The sequence below is a fragment of the Haliotis rubra genome, unplaced genomic scaffold (assembly GCF_003918875.1).
Source record: "Haliotis rubra isolate DU_JTF1 unplaced genomic scaffold, ASM391887v1 Scf1564, whole genome shotgun sequence".
Classification (NCBI taxonomy): domain Eukaryota; kingdom Metazoa; phylum Mollusca; class Gastropoda; order Lepetellida; family Haliotidae; genus Haliotis; species Haliotis rubra.
In genome coordinates, this window is record NW_025765519.1 from 59742 (window position 1) to 78511 (window position 18770).

Below are 18770 nucleotides of genomic sequence, written 5' to 3' on the forward strand. Positions count from 1 at the left end.
ATGAGTGAGTGAGTTTAGTTTTACGCCGCACTCAGCACTATTCCAGCTATATTGCGGCGCTCTGTAAATAATCGAGTCTGGGCCAGACAATCCAGTGATCAACAGCAAGAGCATCGATCTACGCAACTGGGATACGATGACATGTGTCAACCAAGTCAACGAGCTTGACCACCCGATCCCGTTAGTCGGCTTTTACGACAAGCATGGGTTACCGAAGATCAATTCTAACCCTGATCTTCACGGGTCAGTCCACTTTGTAGTAATCTGCTGCATTCGTCATCGTCTCACACAAATGCACAAAAATCGACGACTGTAAACTCAGGTTGATACAATGTATATATCAACAGATAAAATGTTATTACAACAGTTTTTCCGGACACAAGAGAATTGCAATTAGAGGTGTTCTTACGATTACAGTAATACAATATGACTATTGCTCGTTATCTCTAACATGACATTGTAATATTATATTCGAACTGTTCACTGTTATCAACCCATCTTATCGAAATCTTGTTATTACAAGTACTGTCCGTCGGCTCAATCCATTGTCATCACCGCATCACCATAGGCGGGTTGTTTTTTTGTTGATGAGGGCGTTATTGTAAATATGTTTTATACCTATCCTATATTTATATGTATTAGGTTGTTGAATATTTTTGGTTTGTACCTCTGACGACGCTGCCGAAAACGGCCTGAATGTAAATAAAATTTCAGTGCAATACCTAGCCTTGCTCCAAGGCTGTACTGAATGCTAATCCCATGGATGTATTGAAATTCTCTCCTTTAAAGAGGCAAGTCTAGACAGGACGCCAGTCTGTTATTTATGTATTAGAAATTATCATTTAAATTATTAATTATTACCTTGGAGACTATTGCAAGTCTAGGAAATACCCTGCATGTATGTAGTTAAATGTTTATTTGCATAGTACTACAAATTAATAAATGTTTATCTTTGAGCTTATGATCACACTAATACAATGTCATCATTAAGTGTCCCATTCAGTTCTAGCATTGAAATCCGCATGTCAGTCTATTTCGTGTTACCGGTCCCAAAGTGTCACGTTCAGAGTATGCAAAAAAAAACACACTATTCCCTCCTGTACTTAATTTTAAAGAAACCGTCTACAGTAAGTCTCGAACTTGGACGAAGGCGTCAAGGCCACTGCCATTACTGGATTCGTTCGGGCTACAAAACACGAGTTACTTCCCTTGACATGTCCATTTCTCGCAAGGGATGACTTTATTACTGACAAGGGAAAGAAGCAGTCTACAAGAAATGGAAGTACATCTAATTTTATCACCTAGTTTCGTTTGTCAGATGCAGTCATTTACAGCATACATGAATGCAACACCCCTATAATCAGGCGAGTTCATCGTTGTTTATAAAGTCACATGACTGAACAAAATGGCGGACTCACGCGAGCTGTGAACTTGAGCAGAAGACAGTTTCCAAACTCTGTAATATAAGCTGTCAGCGCTCATATTGTTTTGAAAGGTTTGGCATCATTCTAGCGTTAAATATGTTTAGTTTGGAGTATAATTGGTTTATGTCTAAGGCTGTTTCAGACGATCTGAAGGAAAAGTTTAAGAAGTAGGGCTTCCAGTCTCAGTAGCACTTCCTCCTTGTCATCGGCTTGAGAAAGGGTTCCGCAGTCGTCAGCTGAGGGAAATTATAAACGTCCATTTTCGTTATCCTATTTCATATGGTTTGCTGTGTTTTTCGCAGTATTGACTGTTTTTTATTCTTACTGCCCACGACTGGAATATCGCGAGATGCATGTGACATAAGAAGATACTGTCTTAGATTGGGGCAAGATAAGTAGAAAAGTCGTTGGTGACCAAAACAATTTTCTGACCCGAGAGTGTATGATGCTTACACATGATTCATACAGTTGTCAGGTAATTTTAGGTGGTGATCACAATATTTATAAAACGTTGAAGCTAGTTAACGCTAGTTACGTAATATTTAGATTAGGTAACGTAGGTAAGTTGTTAGAATACCAAAATATTTTTTTTTATGAATAACATAGATCTCCATCAATGAAATATTATGATGATATGAAATCCTGTAAAACAGAAAATGAGAAAACAAATATTTGTATATCCTGCCACATAACTTGAAAAGGATATTCCTCCCAGAAAATCTATGTATTTATTCCACTTTACTCTTCAACATGTGAAAATCTGATGAACATTGAGTAATTTATTTATAAAATGTCAAAGACACAACAGATGCTTGATTTCAAACCACATCTTGTTTCAGGTTGCCATGATCACTGATTAGTGGACTATGTACTACTGTGGTGTTTATCTAAAGGATACAACCGTGGGATGATATAACCAGCCAGCCAGCTTTCATCCTTGGCACACATCTTTGAAAAAGACATGGATCCTTTGGGTGCGAGAGATGATGTTGTAAATATTGAAGAACTGACACGCTGGAATCTGACTCAGCTGCCTGAATATGGTGAAAGAAATAACAGTGAAGATGAACGATGTTCTCCATTCCCGTGGCGAAATGACTTGAATGCAAAAATTATTCTGTGGTGAGATGACACATGTGACTGCATCAGTTTGTGGCTCTGTGTTCTGATTGAACATTTTCCACTATGTTCTGATTGTATGACTAGACCTGGAGATGAATAACCACCCATGAATAGTTAAATAACTCCCTGTTATAACCCTCAGATTTTACCTCCTTGTTCCCTGGGTGAGGTGGATAATATCATTAACACTTTTCTTGCTTGCAATTAGGCATATGTCATCAGGGCTCCAGATAATTTTTCATGATCAGGAGTACGTACTCCTTATTTATTCAGTATAGGAGTACTGGAAAACCTTAAGAGTACATTTAGAGTACTGAATTGAAATTAATGGCATATCAGTAATCTTGTGTTTCGCTTCATATATGCACCACAACATTGCTACTCTTGTGTAAACAGGTCAATAAACAATAAAACAATACTTTTTCAGATAAATACGTCTGTAAATGATTCTAAGACCGTACATCATTGCTGTGGTGCGTATCTGCTACGCTTTCTAAATTATTTCCTACCGTATCTTACATATTTGTTATCCATACATATGCCGATACGACCCTTATCTGGAGCCCTGTGTCATATTACTTGAATTATTGTCTCGCTTTGTTGTTTAACGCCATGCTCATCAAAATTCTAACGACATGATAGCAGCCTGTAAATAACTAAATCTGATCCCGATAATCCAGTGATTGATATTATGATCAACAATCCTAATCATCTAGACAAAAACACAGAGACAACAAACTCAATGAGTCTTACTATTTGATGCCCTAGTCTCCTCTTGCAACCTACCAAGGTCGTTGGTGACCTGTTCCAAAACAGATTCCTTTCAGGTCTTATAGATGAGACAATGTGGGAAATATTGGATGGATGTGTAGCATGTATTGTTCGAATATATACAACTGTACGTACAACCCTGTTGTCACTGAATAATACTCATCACTCTGTGAGCCGTTGAACATAGTGCTTTCCCAGGGCTCCAGATAAGGGCCGTATCGGCGTATGTACGGATATAAAACGTGCATGATACGGCAGGAAATAATTTAGAAAACGTAGCAGATACACACGACAGCAATGGTGTACGGTCTTAGAATCATTTACAGACATATTTATCTGAAAAGGTATTGTTTTATTGTTTATGGACCTGTTTACACAAGAGTAGCAATGTTGTTGTGCATATATGAAACGAAACACAAGATTACTGATACTCCATTAAATTCCATTAAGCACTCTAGATGTACTCTTAAGGCTTTCCAGTACTCCTGCATTGAAAAAGTAAGGAGTACGTACTTTTGATGTTGAAAATTTATCTGGAGCCCTGCTTTCCTCTTAAACCCGTGAAGATGTCGGTTAGAATCGGTCTTCATTAACCCATGCTTGTTGTAAGAGGCGACTAACGGGACCAGGTGGTAAGGCTCACTGACTTGGTTGACACATGTCATCGGTTCCCAATTGTGTAGATTGATGCTGATGGTGTCGATCACTGGACTGTCTGGTCCAGACTCAATTATTTACAGAACGCCGGCATATAGCTGGAATATTGCTGAGTGTGGCAAAAAAACTAAACTCACTTACTCACTTTCCTCTCACCTACATATGCTATCCTTCTGAGAATTTCTAGGACTCTTAGGCCCCACAACAAAGCACCCATGTGGTCAAGTGAGTTTGTTAAAAAAATGCCTCTAGCCACCCAGAAGAAAATGGGTACCAAGTGGTATAAGCCATTTGACTGTAAACCTTCCAGCACCTCACAGGCAACTTGGGTTATCCAGGGTAATAATGTCCACTGTTCTGTTCTTGTCCCTGCGGCGTGGAGTTCAGCGCTATATAAGTGGCCAATTATTATTTTCATAAGTCTATATTCACTCACTTACAGCCAGTGGGTGAGCCTAATGGTAAAAGCATACCCTCATCACTAAAAAGGCCCAGGTTCAATTCCTTAGATGGGTATACTGTTGGTAAAGCTCATTTCTGATGTCCCCACGGTGATATTGCCAGAATAATGCAAGAAAGCCATACTCATTCATTCACTCCTTCCTACACACACACCTTTCCACCAGTATCCATTCAGGGTATATTACCTCACCTTTTGAATTGGAATTTTTCAGGAATGGAGATTTGACGAGACTGAATGTTCATGCTATTGTCAACACAACAAATGAACACCTCAACGATAGAAATAATGAAAGTGATGGAATATTTAAGAAGGCCGGGCCTGAACTGTATAAAGAAATATCCAATAATATAAGAGGTAAGTCAGTATGTTTACAATTATATAAGTGGTAAGTCAGTTTGTTTACAGGAATTCGGTGGTCAGGCTCTTTGACTTGGTGACACATGTCATGATATCCCAATTGTGTAGATAGATGCTCATGCTGTTGATCACTGGATTGTCTGGTCCAGACACAATTATTTACAGACGCCACCATATAGCTGGAATATTGCTGGGTGTGGCGTAGTCTGTTATACAGACCCTGAAACAAACACATCCAGGAAAGCCCATGCAAGTCTAGATAATGTGGCAAGTCTAGATTTCCCCAGTTTCAGGGTCTGTACCAATATGCTGAATTCACAAGCGAGCACAGCGCTTGTAATTATCAGTTGATCTCTAGCTGTCAATGGTGTTTAATATGAACCTGTGGCAGAACCTGTGAGCCTCCTCCACCACACCCCAAAACCCCACACTGAGCCAAGGCCTCCTGCTTCTTCCCTGTCCTTCCACTCCAGCCAAACAACATGTGTGATTACCCTACAGATTTGATGACTCATAAAATCTGTATGTTTTCATTGTCATAAGGAGAGGGGATGATTACAAAAGGTTTTCCATCTCATGGTAACATTTAATTGGAATGTTGATGAGGTAATTGCTTCACCACCAGTGAAAGCAAATTCACAGAACATTTGTCCCAATCAATGGCAGTCCTTTCAAATGATTTCACAAGCATTGACCACTCGAGTTACCTGACCTAAACATTACACTGTATGTGTAAATCATTCACTGTGAACTAAACATTTCAATCAGATGACATGACTCTGTCTTAGTACCTACCATATAAAAGTTTCTAATGTGTGATGGGACATCAAACTGCCACATATAGTGCAGATAGAACCTTTGGATTTTTAAGAAATGTTAGTAACTTTGGTGACCAAAATGGAGTTATTGAGAGATCCAATTTTCTATGAATAGGAATCTCAGAAGATGCTACCCTAAGCTGGTATCCCTATGCTTGCTCTCAAAATCTGGAGACACTTTATACGTACAGCTGCCTGAACTGCCCACACCTCCGACAGTGGGAAGGCTAAGCAATAAATATTCCTGTCAAACACACATTCCAATAAATATCTCTCTGCAGATTTGTTTAGTCTCTGAAAATGTAGTCTACCATTATGATAGAAGACTTTTGTTTCATGAAAATAAAAAAAAATGAAAAATAAAAATAGTCCCTGAAAATGAAGAAAGTCTCAGGGCTCCTTTTCATTGTATTTCATTTTTTTATTATAAACTATTTTTTCTGTAAAATATGTTCATTTCAGAGACTAGTTGTTAGTCTAGGTGTGCCATTAAACAACAAACAAACAAAAACAATCATTTGTTTACAGCTATTTCCAGGTCTACAGGTATTCTTGTATCTTCAACTATCACATCTCAGCCAAATAGTATCACATGGTAGCATTTGTTGTTATCTTTGTCTACATTGTTTCTGTTGGTCTCTGTTTTTGGAAAATAGAAACAGTTAAGGGCTTGTCCTTCTTTAGCTGGAGGGCATTTGACCCATATTCGGTTCCCCTTTCTGTTCTGGATGTTGTAATGATGGAATAATATCACTGTCATATTGGATGACACAATTTTGCGGTAAAGACTGACTGACTGACTGAGTTTGATTTTACGCCACTTTTAGCAATATTCCAGCAACATCACGGCGGGGGACACCAGAAATGGGCTTCACACAATGTACCCATGTGGGGATTCGAACCAGGGTCTTCGGCGTGACGAGCCAACGCTTTAACCACTAGGCTACCCCATCGCCCCTGCGGTAAAGAAGTGCCATTTGAATGAAGTGTAGAAGTAAAGTAAAATTCATACTGAGAACATGTTTTTAGTAAACATAGAATATGGTTTAAGAGATGGCAGGTCATTCTTATTGTATACTTCAAACTGTATGGCTATATTATTAGTGGTGTTCCGATTAATTTAAATAATCGAAGATTGTTCGCAGTGACCAAACGACCAAGCAATCGATCACATTTTCTCATAATCGAACATAAACGATTTTGGATCTACTGTTTTAGTCTTTGAAATACTTGACAAAATGGAACATATCGTTGAAGTTGTCGGGGCCTGAAAACGTGTTTAATTCTTAGAAAACTCACTTCGCTAACTGAAGCGCCATGACTGAATATTTCTTGAAGACTCCGGGAAGTTTATGTTCATGATATATTAGTCATCACTTTAAAGTAGCAAGTTGCATCATGTTATACATATCTGCAATAACAACCTGGATAGGAAAATCTGAAAAATGACGCTAACCAATTTTTGTCGATGATTGTTCGTTGGTAATGAAGCAATCATCAATTGTGAGATTTCAACCAATTCCCAACACTATATCTTATACATATGGCTGTCACAAAGTTGTCTTTCCGTATCCTGACTGAAAAACTACGTTAAATGTACACTTATAGATCAGTTAAAGCATTCATGGATTGCTGCCCTTCAAAATTCATCTAAAAGTAAATACTTCCCGTTATGTAACCATACTGCCAACTTAGAACCTTATTTGATCAGCCTTCCACTGAAACAACGTATTTGGTTGATAAACTGCGAACATGCAATCGTAGATTACCGGTTGAAACCAGCAAATGGTCTAATATAGACATAGAAAATAGAATATGTACAATTTGTAACCACCATGTTTATGTGACATATTTCATATTATATCTGTATCTTATGTACAGTTCTTATGATGTAAGAAAGAGTACAATCCCTAGTTATTTTTGTAATAACCATCATATTGATAAGTTCATTTCCTCATGAAATCCAACAACCCCTCCTTTAGTACAGAAACTGCCCAGTTCAACAAAAACTCTATTGTCCCTGTTTCAATTATACATTTCTAATACATGTAGATGTATATAAGCCATAATGGCACATTGTATGCATGTTCTCTATATCATTTTGTATGATTTTTCATAATAAAATCCTGCTCTGTTCTGTTCACTCCTGATGAAAGCAGGGTTTTACACAGACTTTGAAAAAAGAGAGTCATGGTGACCCACAGTATTCATTTTTGGTAGTCATTTTCAATATTTGGGAGTCATTAAATGTTAGCATAATATTTATGTGTGTATATCAAAAGGGAAAGGTTTTATTGTTTATGTGTTGTATTCTCATTCATATGTTAGTTAATAAACACTATATTTTTCACAGTTCAGTTCAGTCATAACAAACTTGAGTATACTGAACAAATAATCCGGCTTGTGATTTATTCACTGTAACATACAGTTATTAACATGAATTGAAAGAAAAATCTAAATTAATGAAGACCTCACGAAAACTATCATTGTTTGCTTATCAGATCGATTTTATTGACTCTGAACTGAATTGTGAAGGTAACTCATAAAACTTGCGTCAAGCTTGACTCGTATGATAATATTTTGAGAGTCTTTTACAAAATTGTTGCGTCAAATACACAGGAATCATGTGTCATGTAAAACCCTGTGAAAGGGCATACAATTGTGCTCAATCGTAAAGCGCAAGCCCACTCCCATCCTGATGTGGGTATACAACTTTGTGTCAGTAATGCTATTTCGGAAATATGAGCAGGCCAGAAACGCATCACATAGGCTGTAGAGGACAAATGCAAATTAGATCTTGTACCTTTTGTATATGTTAATATCTTCTACCATTGGTTATGAACAAGGGCCTAGATTTTCGAAGCTCTCTTAGCGCTAAGATAGTCGTAAGTTAATGTTAATGTATGGCACTTACGACTATCTTAGCGCTAAGAGAGCTTCGATAATCTGGGCCCAGGGTGATAGGGTAACCAAGTTATTAAAGTCTTTCTGGTCATGGATACAAGATGTTACACATGTTGCTGGCAATTCCGGGCACAATGCTGCTAAAAGAGGTTTTAAAACCATGCTTATCACTTCCTCATTCAGTTGTGTCATAATGTTTCTTTTCTCTCCTTGCACAATATTGCTAAAAGAAGCCTTTAAAGCATGCAACCCCCATCCGTGGTGTAGTGGTTAGAGCGTCCGCCCGGAGAGCGGAAGGTCGCGTGTTCGATCCCCGGACGCGTCATACCAAAAGACGTTAAAATATGGTACTTGTTGGTCCCTGCCTGGCGCTCGCCATTAATGGGTACAACAAGGACTGGTCGGCTCGGAGTCAGTATAATGTGTCTGAGTTGGGTCATGCTTCACTGCGGCATGGTATCTCAGTGGGCTAGCACTATAAAACAAGCTTAAGTCTGGGTTAGTACAAGCAGCCGCACATTCACATACACACGCATGCATGTCGTCATATGAGTGAAATATTCTCAAGCACGACGTTAAACCCAATTTCACCTCACCTCACCTTTAAAGCATGCTCACTCACTCACTCCCTCACTCACTCTTTTCTGTTCAGTTTGCAAGACAGGCGAGGCAAAGATTACAAAAGGCCACAACCTTCCTGCACGTCATATCATCCATACAGTCGGCCCCCGGTTTAACATCAAGTATGTGATGGCGGCCGAGAGCGCCCTCTACAATAGCTACAGGAACACATTACAATTGTGCAGGTAATATATTACATAAAACACTTTCTGTATTTACTTTGGGAATACAACATTCATTACCTCGGCCTTTCTTATATGTGTTTGTCAAAATGTTCCTTGTTTATCTTCAAAATACAACATTCTTGGCCTGTGTTTAATTTGCTTATCGCTTCATTCTGCATTGAACAACATCAACATTCATACCCTAGGTTTTGCTGGTTTATCAACATGTTCTGTGTTTATCTACGTCTCTGTTGTGTTTGTTTATCCAGACTTTCTGTGTTTATCCAGGGAATACAACATACACTCCATGGGTCTCTGTTGTGTTTGTTTATCCAGATTCTCTGTGTTTATCTAGGGAATACAACATAGACTCCATGGGTCTCTGTTGTGTTTGTTTATCCAGAATTTCTGTGTATATCTAGGGAATACAACATACACTCTATAGGTCTCTGTCGTGTTTGTTTATCCAAACTTTCTGTGTTTATCTAGGAAATACAACATACACTCCATAGGTCTCTGTCGTGACTTTCTGTGCTTATCTAGGGAATACAACATAGGCTCCATGGGTCTTTGTTGTTTGTTTTTCCAGACTTTCTGTGTTTATCTAGGAAATACAACATACACTCCATAGGTCGCTGTCGTGTTTGTTTTATCCAGACTTTCTGTGTTTATCTAGGGAATACAACATACACTCCATGGGTATCTGTTGTGTTTGTATATCCAGACTTTCTTTGTTTTTCTAGGGAATACAACGTACACTCCATAGGTCTCTGTTGTATTCACACAAGCAGGAGGGGTTACCCATCTGAGAGTGGTGCACACATTGGAATCAGTAAGCTTAATTTTTTGTTTCCCAAGAGTCTGTAAATCAAGAAATAAGAGTCACTGACCTTTGTTTATTACCTAGGTCATAAACAAAACATATACAGAGAGAAATAGAAAATCAGAATGAAAGTCAGCTTAATGATACATCAATTCAAAATATCAAATCTGCAATTATGTCAATCAAATATGAGCATTTCATGCTGTCTTCTTTCTCCGTTTTTTGGTGGTATTCATTTTCATCAGAGCTATGATCCATTCCTATACTATTATAACCACAGCCTATGAAATTAGACCTAGTCTGCGACTCTAAGACTACTAGGACAGTCTAAGACAAGTAACACTCCAGTGATGGTAGTCTTTCAGTGTTTGAGGGCTTCAGCACTTGTTCATCCTGAACTATTTCTCATTGCTTCAGTTTACTACAAATTACAATTAATTCTTCCACAGGGACGACCAGACGCTTCCTGGAGAAGTATGGTGACGATCTAGACACAGTTGTGTTTGTGTGTTCAGAGGAGAATGTGGTGAGTTACAGCATTGCAAAAATCATTGAAAATGATCACATAACTACAAAGGTAGATCCTAGTGTATGGGGACAACCTGCAAATAGACAGTTGCTGTATAGTGGCTCACATAAGTGAAGGGAGTGGGTGCATTCTGGTGTTAAATGTACATTTACTATGCTACTATGCAGACATTTCGCGACCTGTTAGTTCAAAGGGTTGCAAGGCTTTGTGATTATATACCAGTAATACCATTCATCTGTTCTTCTCATTGTCAATGTGTGAAGCTCATTTCTGGTGTCCCCGGCTGTGATGTTGCTGGAATATTGCTAAAAGCGGCGTAAAACCAAACTCAGTCAGTCAGTCAGTCTTCTCATTGTATGATAAGAACAGATGACTGGTATATAAGTAATTATTGCTTGAAATACACGTATGTCTTCATCTTGATGGAAATGTGAAATATTCCAGGCGATTATTGCCTTTACTGTCAGTGGGGTAGCCTAGTGGTTAAAGCGTTCACTCGTCACACCAAAGTCCCTGGTTTTCAATTCCCCTCATGTTTGAAGCCCATTTCTTGTGTCCCTCGCTGGAATGTTGCTAAAAGCGGCATAAAACTTAACTCACTCAATCATTGCCCTTAGTTTTCTCTGGCAGTATCAGTGGAGAGAACAATGTGTTTGCTCATTGTTTTGTTACAGGATGTGTACAAGGGATTATTGCCCTTGTATTTCCCTCGCAATATCCGAGAAGAGAAGTACGCTGAAGAACTGCTGCCTCGGGACATAGGGAATGAGAATGGTGAACCTGTTATCAAAGACAGACAGATTCGCATTTTGGACAAACCTGCATTTGCAGCTCTCAGTGAGTAGAAATATATTACATTACATATTATATAAGTGGTATAACAGTACAAGTGTTAAGGAAATATTAAACCTGCAATGTAGGGCTGGATAAAAAGATTGATACAAATGTTTGCTTTAAAATCAACGACAGCAATTTTTATCTTGTGATATTGTGGTGTGCTTACAGAGGCAGAAGGAAGAGAAGACTTTGAAGAGACCATTGACCTAAATCGGGCATTTGAGCAATCAACAGCACTCGATGTGGGTCATCATCCCTTTTCTCAAATGGAGGAAAACCCTGATAAAGTGAAGAAAACAAGTCTCTATGGGAAGAGTAGTGACGAACAGAGGAAAATAGAGATGAAAAGGAGGTACGATTATGCATTTGGAATTTACAGAATATTGAGACGGATGATGTGACAGGATTGTTTGTTGTTAAACGCTGCACTCAGCAATATTCCAGCTATATGGCAGTAGTCTGTAAATAATCAAATCTGGGCCAGACAATCCAGTGTTCAACATCAAGAGCATCTACCTAAGCAGATGGGATACGATGACAAGTGTCAGCCAAGTTAGCAAGTCTGGCCCCTACTTCCATTAGTTGTCTCTTACGACAAGCATGGGTTGCTGAAGATCAGTTCTAACCTGGATGTTGATGGGTGTGACCTGATAGACATTGACTGGGTGCTGGTTAGAGAATGTCATTGTTTCGCTGGAGATAGGGAGGGCTTTTGTACTTCAGTTGTTTACACATTTACTAATCACCCCTAAAGCCAGTGTTTCATTACCCACTTAGAGAACAATTCGTTAAATGAACAACACACTGTCTCTCTCTTATTGCAATTAATTTATTCTTTTCTTCTAAGATATGACAGGTTCTTGAAGCGCTCCAAGACCGACGATCTAACCGACATAGCAGCCCTGAGATGTTTGTATCGGTCAGGAGTGGACCGTGTTGGCCGACCCGTGGTTGTGTTTGTTGGCAAGAACTTCCCTGCCAACAATGTGGATCCAGAGAGGGTGAGCCATTCATGGAAGTCTACATTAGGATTGTCTCATAAAATAACATAAGGCTTTCATTGTCTTTGACTCTGAGAATTTTCTGGAGACTGGATGCATTTTACTATCAGCCTAAATATATATATATGCTCTACATGTGTGTTTCAGACCCTGCTCCACATGTGTGTTCAGACCCCGTTCTACATGTGTGTTCAGACCCTGTTCTACATGTGTGATTCAGACGCTTTTATACATGTGTGTTTCAGACCCTGCTCTACATGTGTGTTTCAGACGCTTTTATACATGTGTGTTTCAGGCCCTGCTCTATATGTGTTTTTCGGTCGCTTCTCTACATGTGTGATTCAGACGCTTCCCTTCATGTGTGTTTCAGACGCTTTTATACATGTGTGTTTCAGACCCAGTTCTACATGTGTGTTTCAGAGCCTGCTCTACATGTGTGAATCAGATGCTTCCCTTCATGTGTGTTTCAGGCCCTCCACTATATGTGTTTCAGGCGATTCTCTACATGTGTGTTTCAGGCCCTGCTCTACATGTGTGTTTCAGGCCCTCCACTATATGTGTTTCAGGCGCTTCTCTACATGTGTGTTTCAGGCCCTGCTCTACATGTGTGTTTCAGGCCCTGCTCTACATGTGTGTTTCAAGCCTTTCTCTACATGTGTTTCAGGCCCTCCACTATATGTGTGTTTCAGGTGCTTCTCTACATGTGTGTTTCAGGCCCTGCTCTACATGTGTGTTTCAGGCCTTTCTCTACATGTGTGTTTCAGGCCCTGCTCTGCATGTGTGTTTCAGGCCCTGCTCTACATGGTGCGAGTGATGGACCCTGTAGTGGAGAAGGACTACGTGGTGGTGTACTTCCACACGCAGACAGACAGCAGCAACCACCCAGCTATGAACTACCTCAAGTTTGCTTATAGTTTATTAGATCGCAGGTTAGTATCTTAAACAGGATGGTTCCTGGTATCTCCATGTTGCCATTTGGATATGATAGTGAGGGAGATACAGAATTGGTATCTGTTGATACCTGGGTTGGGTGGACATGGTATTGGTACCTTGATGAGGTGGTCATGGTATTGGTGCCTGGATGAGGTCGTCATGGTATTGGTACCTGGATGAGGTCGTCATGGTATTGGTACCTGGATGAGGTGGTCATGGTATTGGTACCTGGATGAGGTGGTCATGGTATTGGTGCCTGGATGAGGTGGTCATGGTATTGGTGCCTGGATGAGGTGTCATGGTATTGGTACCTGGATGAGGTGGTCATGGTATTGGTGCCTGGGTTAGGTGGTCATGGTATTGGTGCCTGGGTTAGGTGGTCATGGTATTGGTACCTGGGATTAGGTGGTCATGGTATTGGTGCCTGGGTGAGTGGTCATGGTATTGGTGCCTGGGTGAGGGTGGTCATGGTATTGGTACCTGGATGAGGTGATCATGGAATTGGTGCTTGGATGAGGTGGTCATGGTATTGGTGCCTGGATGAGGTGATCATGGTATTGGTACCTGGTTGAAAGTGGTCATGGTATTGGTACCTGGGTTAGGTGATCATGGAATTGGTGCCTGGATGAGGTGGTCATGGTATTGGTGCCTGGATGAGGGGGTCATGGTATTGGTACCTGGATGAGGTGGTCATGGTATTGGTGGTACCTGGGTTAGAGTGGTCATGGTATTAGTGCCTGGGTTAGGTGGTCATGGTATTGGTGCTTGGATGGGGTGGTCTACGTGGTATTGGTGCCTGGATGAGGTGATCATGGTGTTGAGGTACCTTGGTTAGAGTGGTCATGGTATTGGTACCTGGATGAGGTGGTCATGGTATTTGTGCCTTGGTTAGGTGGTCATGGTATTGTACCTGGGTTAGGTGGTCATGGTATTGGTGCCCTGGGTGAGGTGGTCATGGTATTAGTGCCTGGGTTAGGTGGTCATGGTATTAGTGCCAGGATGAGGTGGTCATGGAATTGGTGCCTGGATGAGGGGGGTCATGGTGTTGGTGCCTGGGTGAGGTGATCATGGTGTTGGTACCTGGGTTAGGTGGTCATGGTATTGGTACCTGGATGAGGGGGTCATGGTATTGGTGCCTGGATGAGGTGGTCATGGTATTGGTACCTGGATGAGGTGATCATGGAATTGGTGCTTGGATGAGGTGGTCATGGTATTGGTGCCTGGATGAGGTGATCATGGTATTGGTACCTTGGTTAGGTGGTCATAGTATTGGTACCTGGGTTAGGTGATCATGGAATTGGTGCCTGGATGAGGTGGTCATGGTATTGGTGCTTGGATGAGGGGGGTCATGGTATTGGTACCTGGATGAGGTGGTCATGGCATTGGTACCTGGGTTAGGTGGTCATGGTATTAGTGCCCTGGGTTAGAGTGGTCATGGTATTGGTGCTTGGATGAGGTGGTCATGGTATTGGTGCCTGGATGAGGTGATCATGGTATTGGTACCTTGGTTAGGTGGTCATGGTATTGGTACCTGGATGAGGTGATCATGGAATTGGTGCTTGGATGAGGTGGTCATGGTATTGGTGCCTGGATGAGGGGGGTCATTGTATTGGTACCTGGATGAGGTGGTCATGGTATTGGTACCTTGGTTAGGTGGTCATGGTATTGGTACCTGGATGAGGGTGATCATGGAATTGGTGCTTGGATGAGGTGGTCATGGTATTGGTACCTGGATGAGGTGGTCATGGTATTGGTACCTGGATGAGGGGTGGTCATGGAATTGGTGCCTGGATGAGGGTGGTGGTCATGGTATTGGTGCCCTAGGTTAGAGTGGTCATGGTATTGGTACCTGGATGAGGGGTCATGGTATTGCTGCCTGGATGAGGTCATGGTATGAGGTACCTGGATGAGGGGGTCATGGTATTAGTGCCCGGATGAGGTGGTCATGGAATTGGTGCCTGGATGAGGGTGGTCATGGTATTGGTGCCCTGGAGGTTAGGTGGTCATGGTATTGGTACCTGGATGAGGGTCATGGTATTGCTGCCTGGGATGAGGGGGTCATGGTATTGGTACCTGGATGAGGGGGTCATGGAATTGGTGCTTGGATGAGGTGGTCATGGTATTGGTACCTGGATGAGGTGGTCATGGTATTGGTACCTGGATGAGGTGGTCATGGTATTGGTACCTGGATTAGGTGGTCATGGTATTGGTACCTGGGTTAGGTGGTCATGGTATTGGTACCTGGATGAGGTGGTCATGGTATTGGTGCCTGGATGAGGTGGTCATGGTATTGGTACCTGGATGAGGTGGTCATGGTATTGGTGCCTGGATGAGGTGGTCATGGAATTGGATGGATGGGGTGGTCATGGTATTGGTGCCTGGATGAGGGGTCATTGTATTGGGTCACCTGGATGAGAGGTGGTCATGGTATTGGTACCTGGATGGTGGTCAGTATAGGTGGTCATGGTATTGGTACCTGGATGAGGTGATCATGGAATTGGTGCCTGGAGGAGGTGGTCATGGTATTGGTGCCTGGATGAGGTGGTCATGGCATTGGTCATGGTATCACTTTTGTCTAGTGATGTTTAATTGCCAATTTACTGTCTTTACTTGTCTTCTCTTGTTCATTCCCTTAAAGCAATATGTAATGTTGTTTTCTTACCCCAAGAAAGTGTAAAAGAAAAGCTGACCCCCCTAATTGGTGTCAGGTCCCCCTCTTTTGTAACAGTTAAGGGGGATGTCCCCCTTAATCCCAATTCCTGGATGCAACACTACTGAATGAGGTGGTCATAGGTTACTGAAGACCGATTCTAACCTGGATCTTCATGAGTGACCATGACAAATGTTTTACTTTGTGTTACAGATATAAGAAGAACCTAAAAGCCTTCTATGTGATACACCCCACCTGGTGGTCTAAGGTGAGCATTAGTGAACTAGTGATTTAGGCCTGATTTAGTTCACATGAAGGGTTAACTTTCCATAGTAACAACTGGCAGCAGCTGTTAAGGTCCATTACGTGTTACAATACACAGGGCAAATGTTAAGGCTCAATTCATGCACTGGTACAACCAGTGTTTCCGCTGGCATTTTGTATAGCTGGACATTGTGACCGGTAGGGTAGGGTATTGCAGAGAATTTTCATATTGCGATATATTGCGATGCTAAAGCATATATTGTGATATGTATCACAATATATTGCAAAAGTATTTTTAAACAAAAAACTACTTATAACGAGTTAATGCTTTAAAAAGCATGAACACAACAAAATCACTATGCTGGATTAGGCTTTGATCACAACTTTTAATCATGACAAAATAAACATGTAAATAATATTTGGCACAAATGAAACAAGGAAATATCCGAAAATTCCCGACTGTAACGAAGTTTTCGGAATGAAAGTCAAAATACCGGTTTTCAGTCAGCGTATCGCAATACGTATCGTTTTCATGTCTGAATTGGTAAATACCGGTAAACCGGTTATATTGTGCAGCCCTAGTGAGTCGTGACCAGCTAGCATTTCAAATACCAGTTCTTTGTAAAATTTACCCGTCAAGTGATCATGCTTTTCATTGTGTACGAGACCTTGCACCCGAACAACCAGTCAGAAATGTTGAGGGTATCGCAATGCATCAGTGCCGCTCTTTTTAGCCTGGGGTTTTCCAAAACTGCTATTTTCTACTTGACAACACCTCGATGTCATTGTGAAAACGTAATCTTTATCGAAGAGAAATAAAATTGATAGAGGTAATTAGAAAATTGATTTTAGAATTTGCTGGACACGATGACCGACAGCCTTTGAAATTACCGGACATTCTCACTTTGTACCGGTCAAAGTCTGGTATATACCGATCAAAGTCTGGTATATACCAGATAACAGAAACACTGACAACTGGTGTAGTCCGGTGTCATGTACTTGACCTTGACATTGCTGCAAATGTTGTGAAACCTTACACAAGAAAAATGTCTGATTTTCTTGCCACTCACAAAATTGGTAATATAGTGACAAACTATCCCAAATTTCCTCTTGAGAAGTGATAACATAAATTTCTGAATAGACAAAGACATTTACCATGTGTATGATGTTTTTTCTCGAGTCATCACAGTTTGGATGTAGCTCCATCAGTAAATACAGTTACTCAGTCATTGACATCCACTGATGCCTGTGTGGAAAAGTGTTTTCATTTGAGAATTTAATAACTTTACATGTGCTTTACATGTGCTTTTCAGCTCGCAACATGGTTTTTCACCACTTTTACGGCATCAGACATCAAGCCAAAGGTGCATAACCTGCGTGGTGTCCAGTATCTGTACACCAAGATGAACCCTGACCAACTGGATGTACCACCGTTTGTCATGGACTATGATATTCAGGTGCAGTAGTAGTGGTCACATCATAGTCAACAATAAATCTTCATCTTAAACTGTAGTCACAGGATTTCCATCAATATTGCAAGACTACAATATATTCAGGATAGAGATTAGTGGAAAGTAATCCATCCATCCATAAACATGATTGTTTGTATTGACAGCAGCATTCCTGTGCTCGTAGCTTTCAATAAATTGGTACATGTCTGAGGCCTGCATCACTTTAGGTCTTGGGGTGGTAGGGTAGCCTAATAGTTAAAGTGTCTGCTCGTCACACTGAAGACCCAGGTTCAATTCCCCACATGGTTACAATGTGAGAAGCACATTTCTGGTGTCCTTCACCGTGATATTGCTGGAATATTGCTATAGCAGGTAAAATGCTGACACAACATGAGATAACTGGAGCGTGGTATTCTGTTCAAAGCAAACCGCCTCCGTGGTGTTATAGCATCGGAAGGTCGCGGAGATCCCCGACCATGTCATACCAAAAGACGTAAAATATGATACTTGTTGGACCTCGCCTGTCATACAGCATTAATGTGTACAACAAGGACTGGTCGAAACTCGAGTCAGTATAATGTGTCTGAGTGGGGTATTCATGCTTCACTCGCGCATGGTATCTCAGTGGGCTAGCACTATAAAACCAGCTTAAGTCTGGGCTAGTACAAGCAGCCGCGACATACACATACACACGCATGCATGTCGTCATATTAGCGAAATATTCTCAAGCACGACGCTTAAACCCAACCTCACCTCACCTGTTCAAAGCAGCATTAATCCCCACACTCACACTCACTCTTTAATAATGGAAGACGTTTTGAGACAAGCAATAACTGTGTGCTTTTAGTAATATGTAATGTGTTCTTTCAGATTAACGGTGTTCGCTACAGTGTTCCACCCGAGGACAGTCCAGAAGGACTTTGATGAGAACATGTCCATAGAGTCCCAACATCTCAAACTTTCTTCCAGTAAATTGTCCAT

The 18770-nt window shown here is 41.0% G+C and overlaps 1 protein-coding gene across 1 annotated transcript; it reads left to right on the top strand.

The window, feature by feature from the left end:
- The first annotated feature begins 1255 nt into the window (after window positions 1–1255).
- Window positions 1256–18770, top strand: LOC124270991 (protein GDAP2 homolog). Its single transcript, XM_046706057.1, has 13 exons — window positions 1256–1495; window positions 2264–2546; window positions 4649–4791; window positions 9169–9322; window positions 10045–10133; window positions 10574–10650; window positions 11328–11490; window positions 11659–11842; window positions 12338–12491; window positions 13281–13420; window positions 16288–16342; window positions 17652–17795; window positions 18660–18770. The coding sequence occupies exons 2-13, from the start codon at window positions 2386–2388 to the stop codon at window positions 18711–18713; spliced, it is 1518 nt and encodes a 505-aa protein (XP_046562013.1). The 5' UTR covers window positions 1256–1495; window positions 2264–2385; the 3' UTR covers window positions 18714–18770.

Bases quoted from the DNA above. Each gene is read 5' to 3' on its own strand.
- LOC124270991 (XM_046706057.1), top strand. From the start codon at position 2,386: ATGGATCCTTTGGGTGCGAGAGATGATGTTGTAAATATTGAAGAACTG. The intron at 2,547-4,648 runs GTGAGATGACAC...GGAATTTTTCAG, and splicing joins AATGCAAAAATTATTCTGTG to GAATGGAGATTTGACGAGAC. The intron at 10,651-11,327 runs GTGAGTTACAGC...GTTTTGTTACAG, and splicing joins TGTGTTCAGAGGAGAATGTG to GATGTGTACAAGGGATTATT.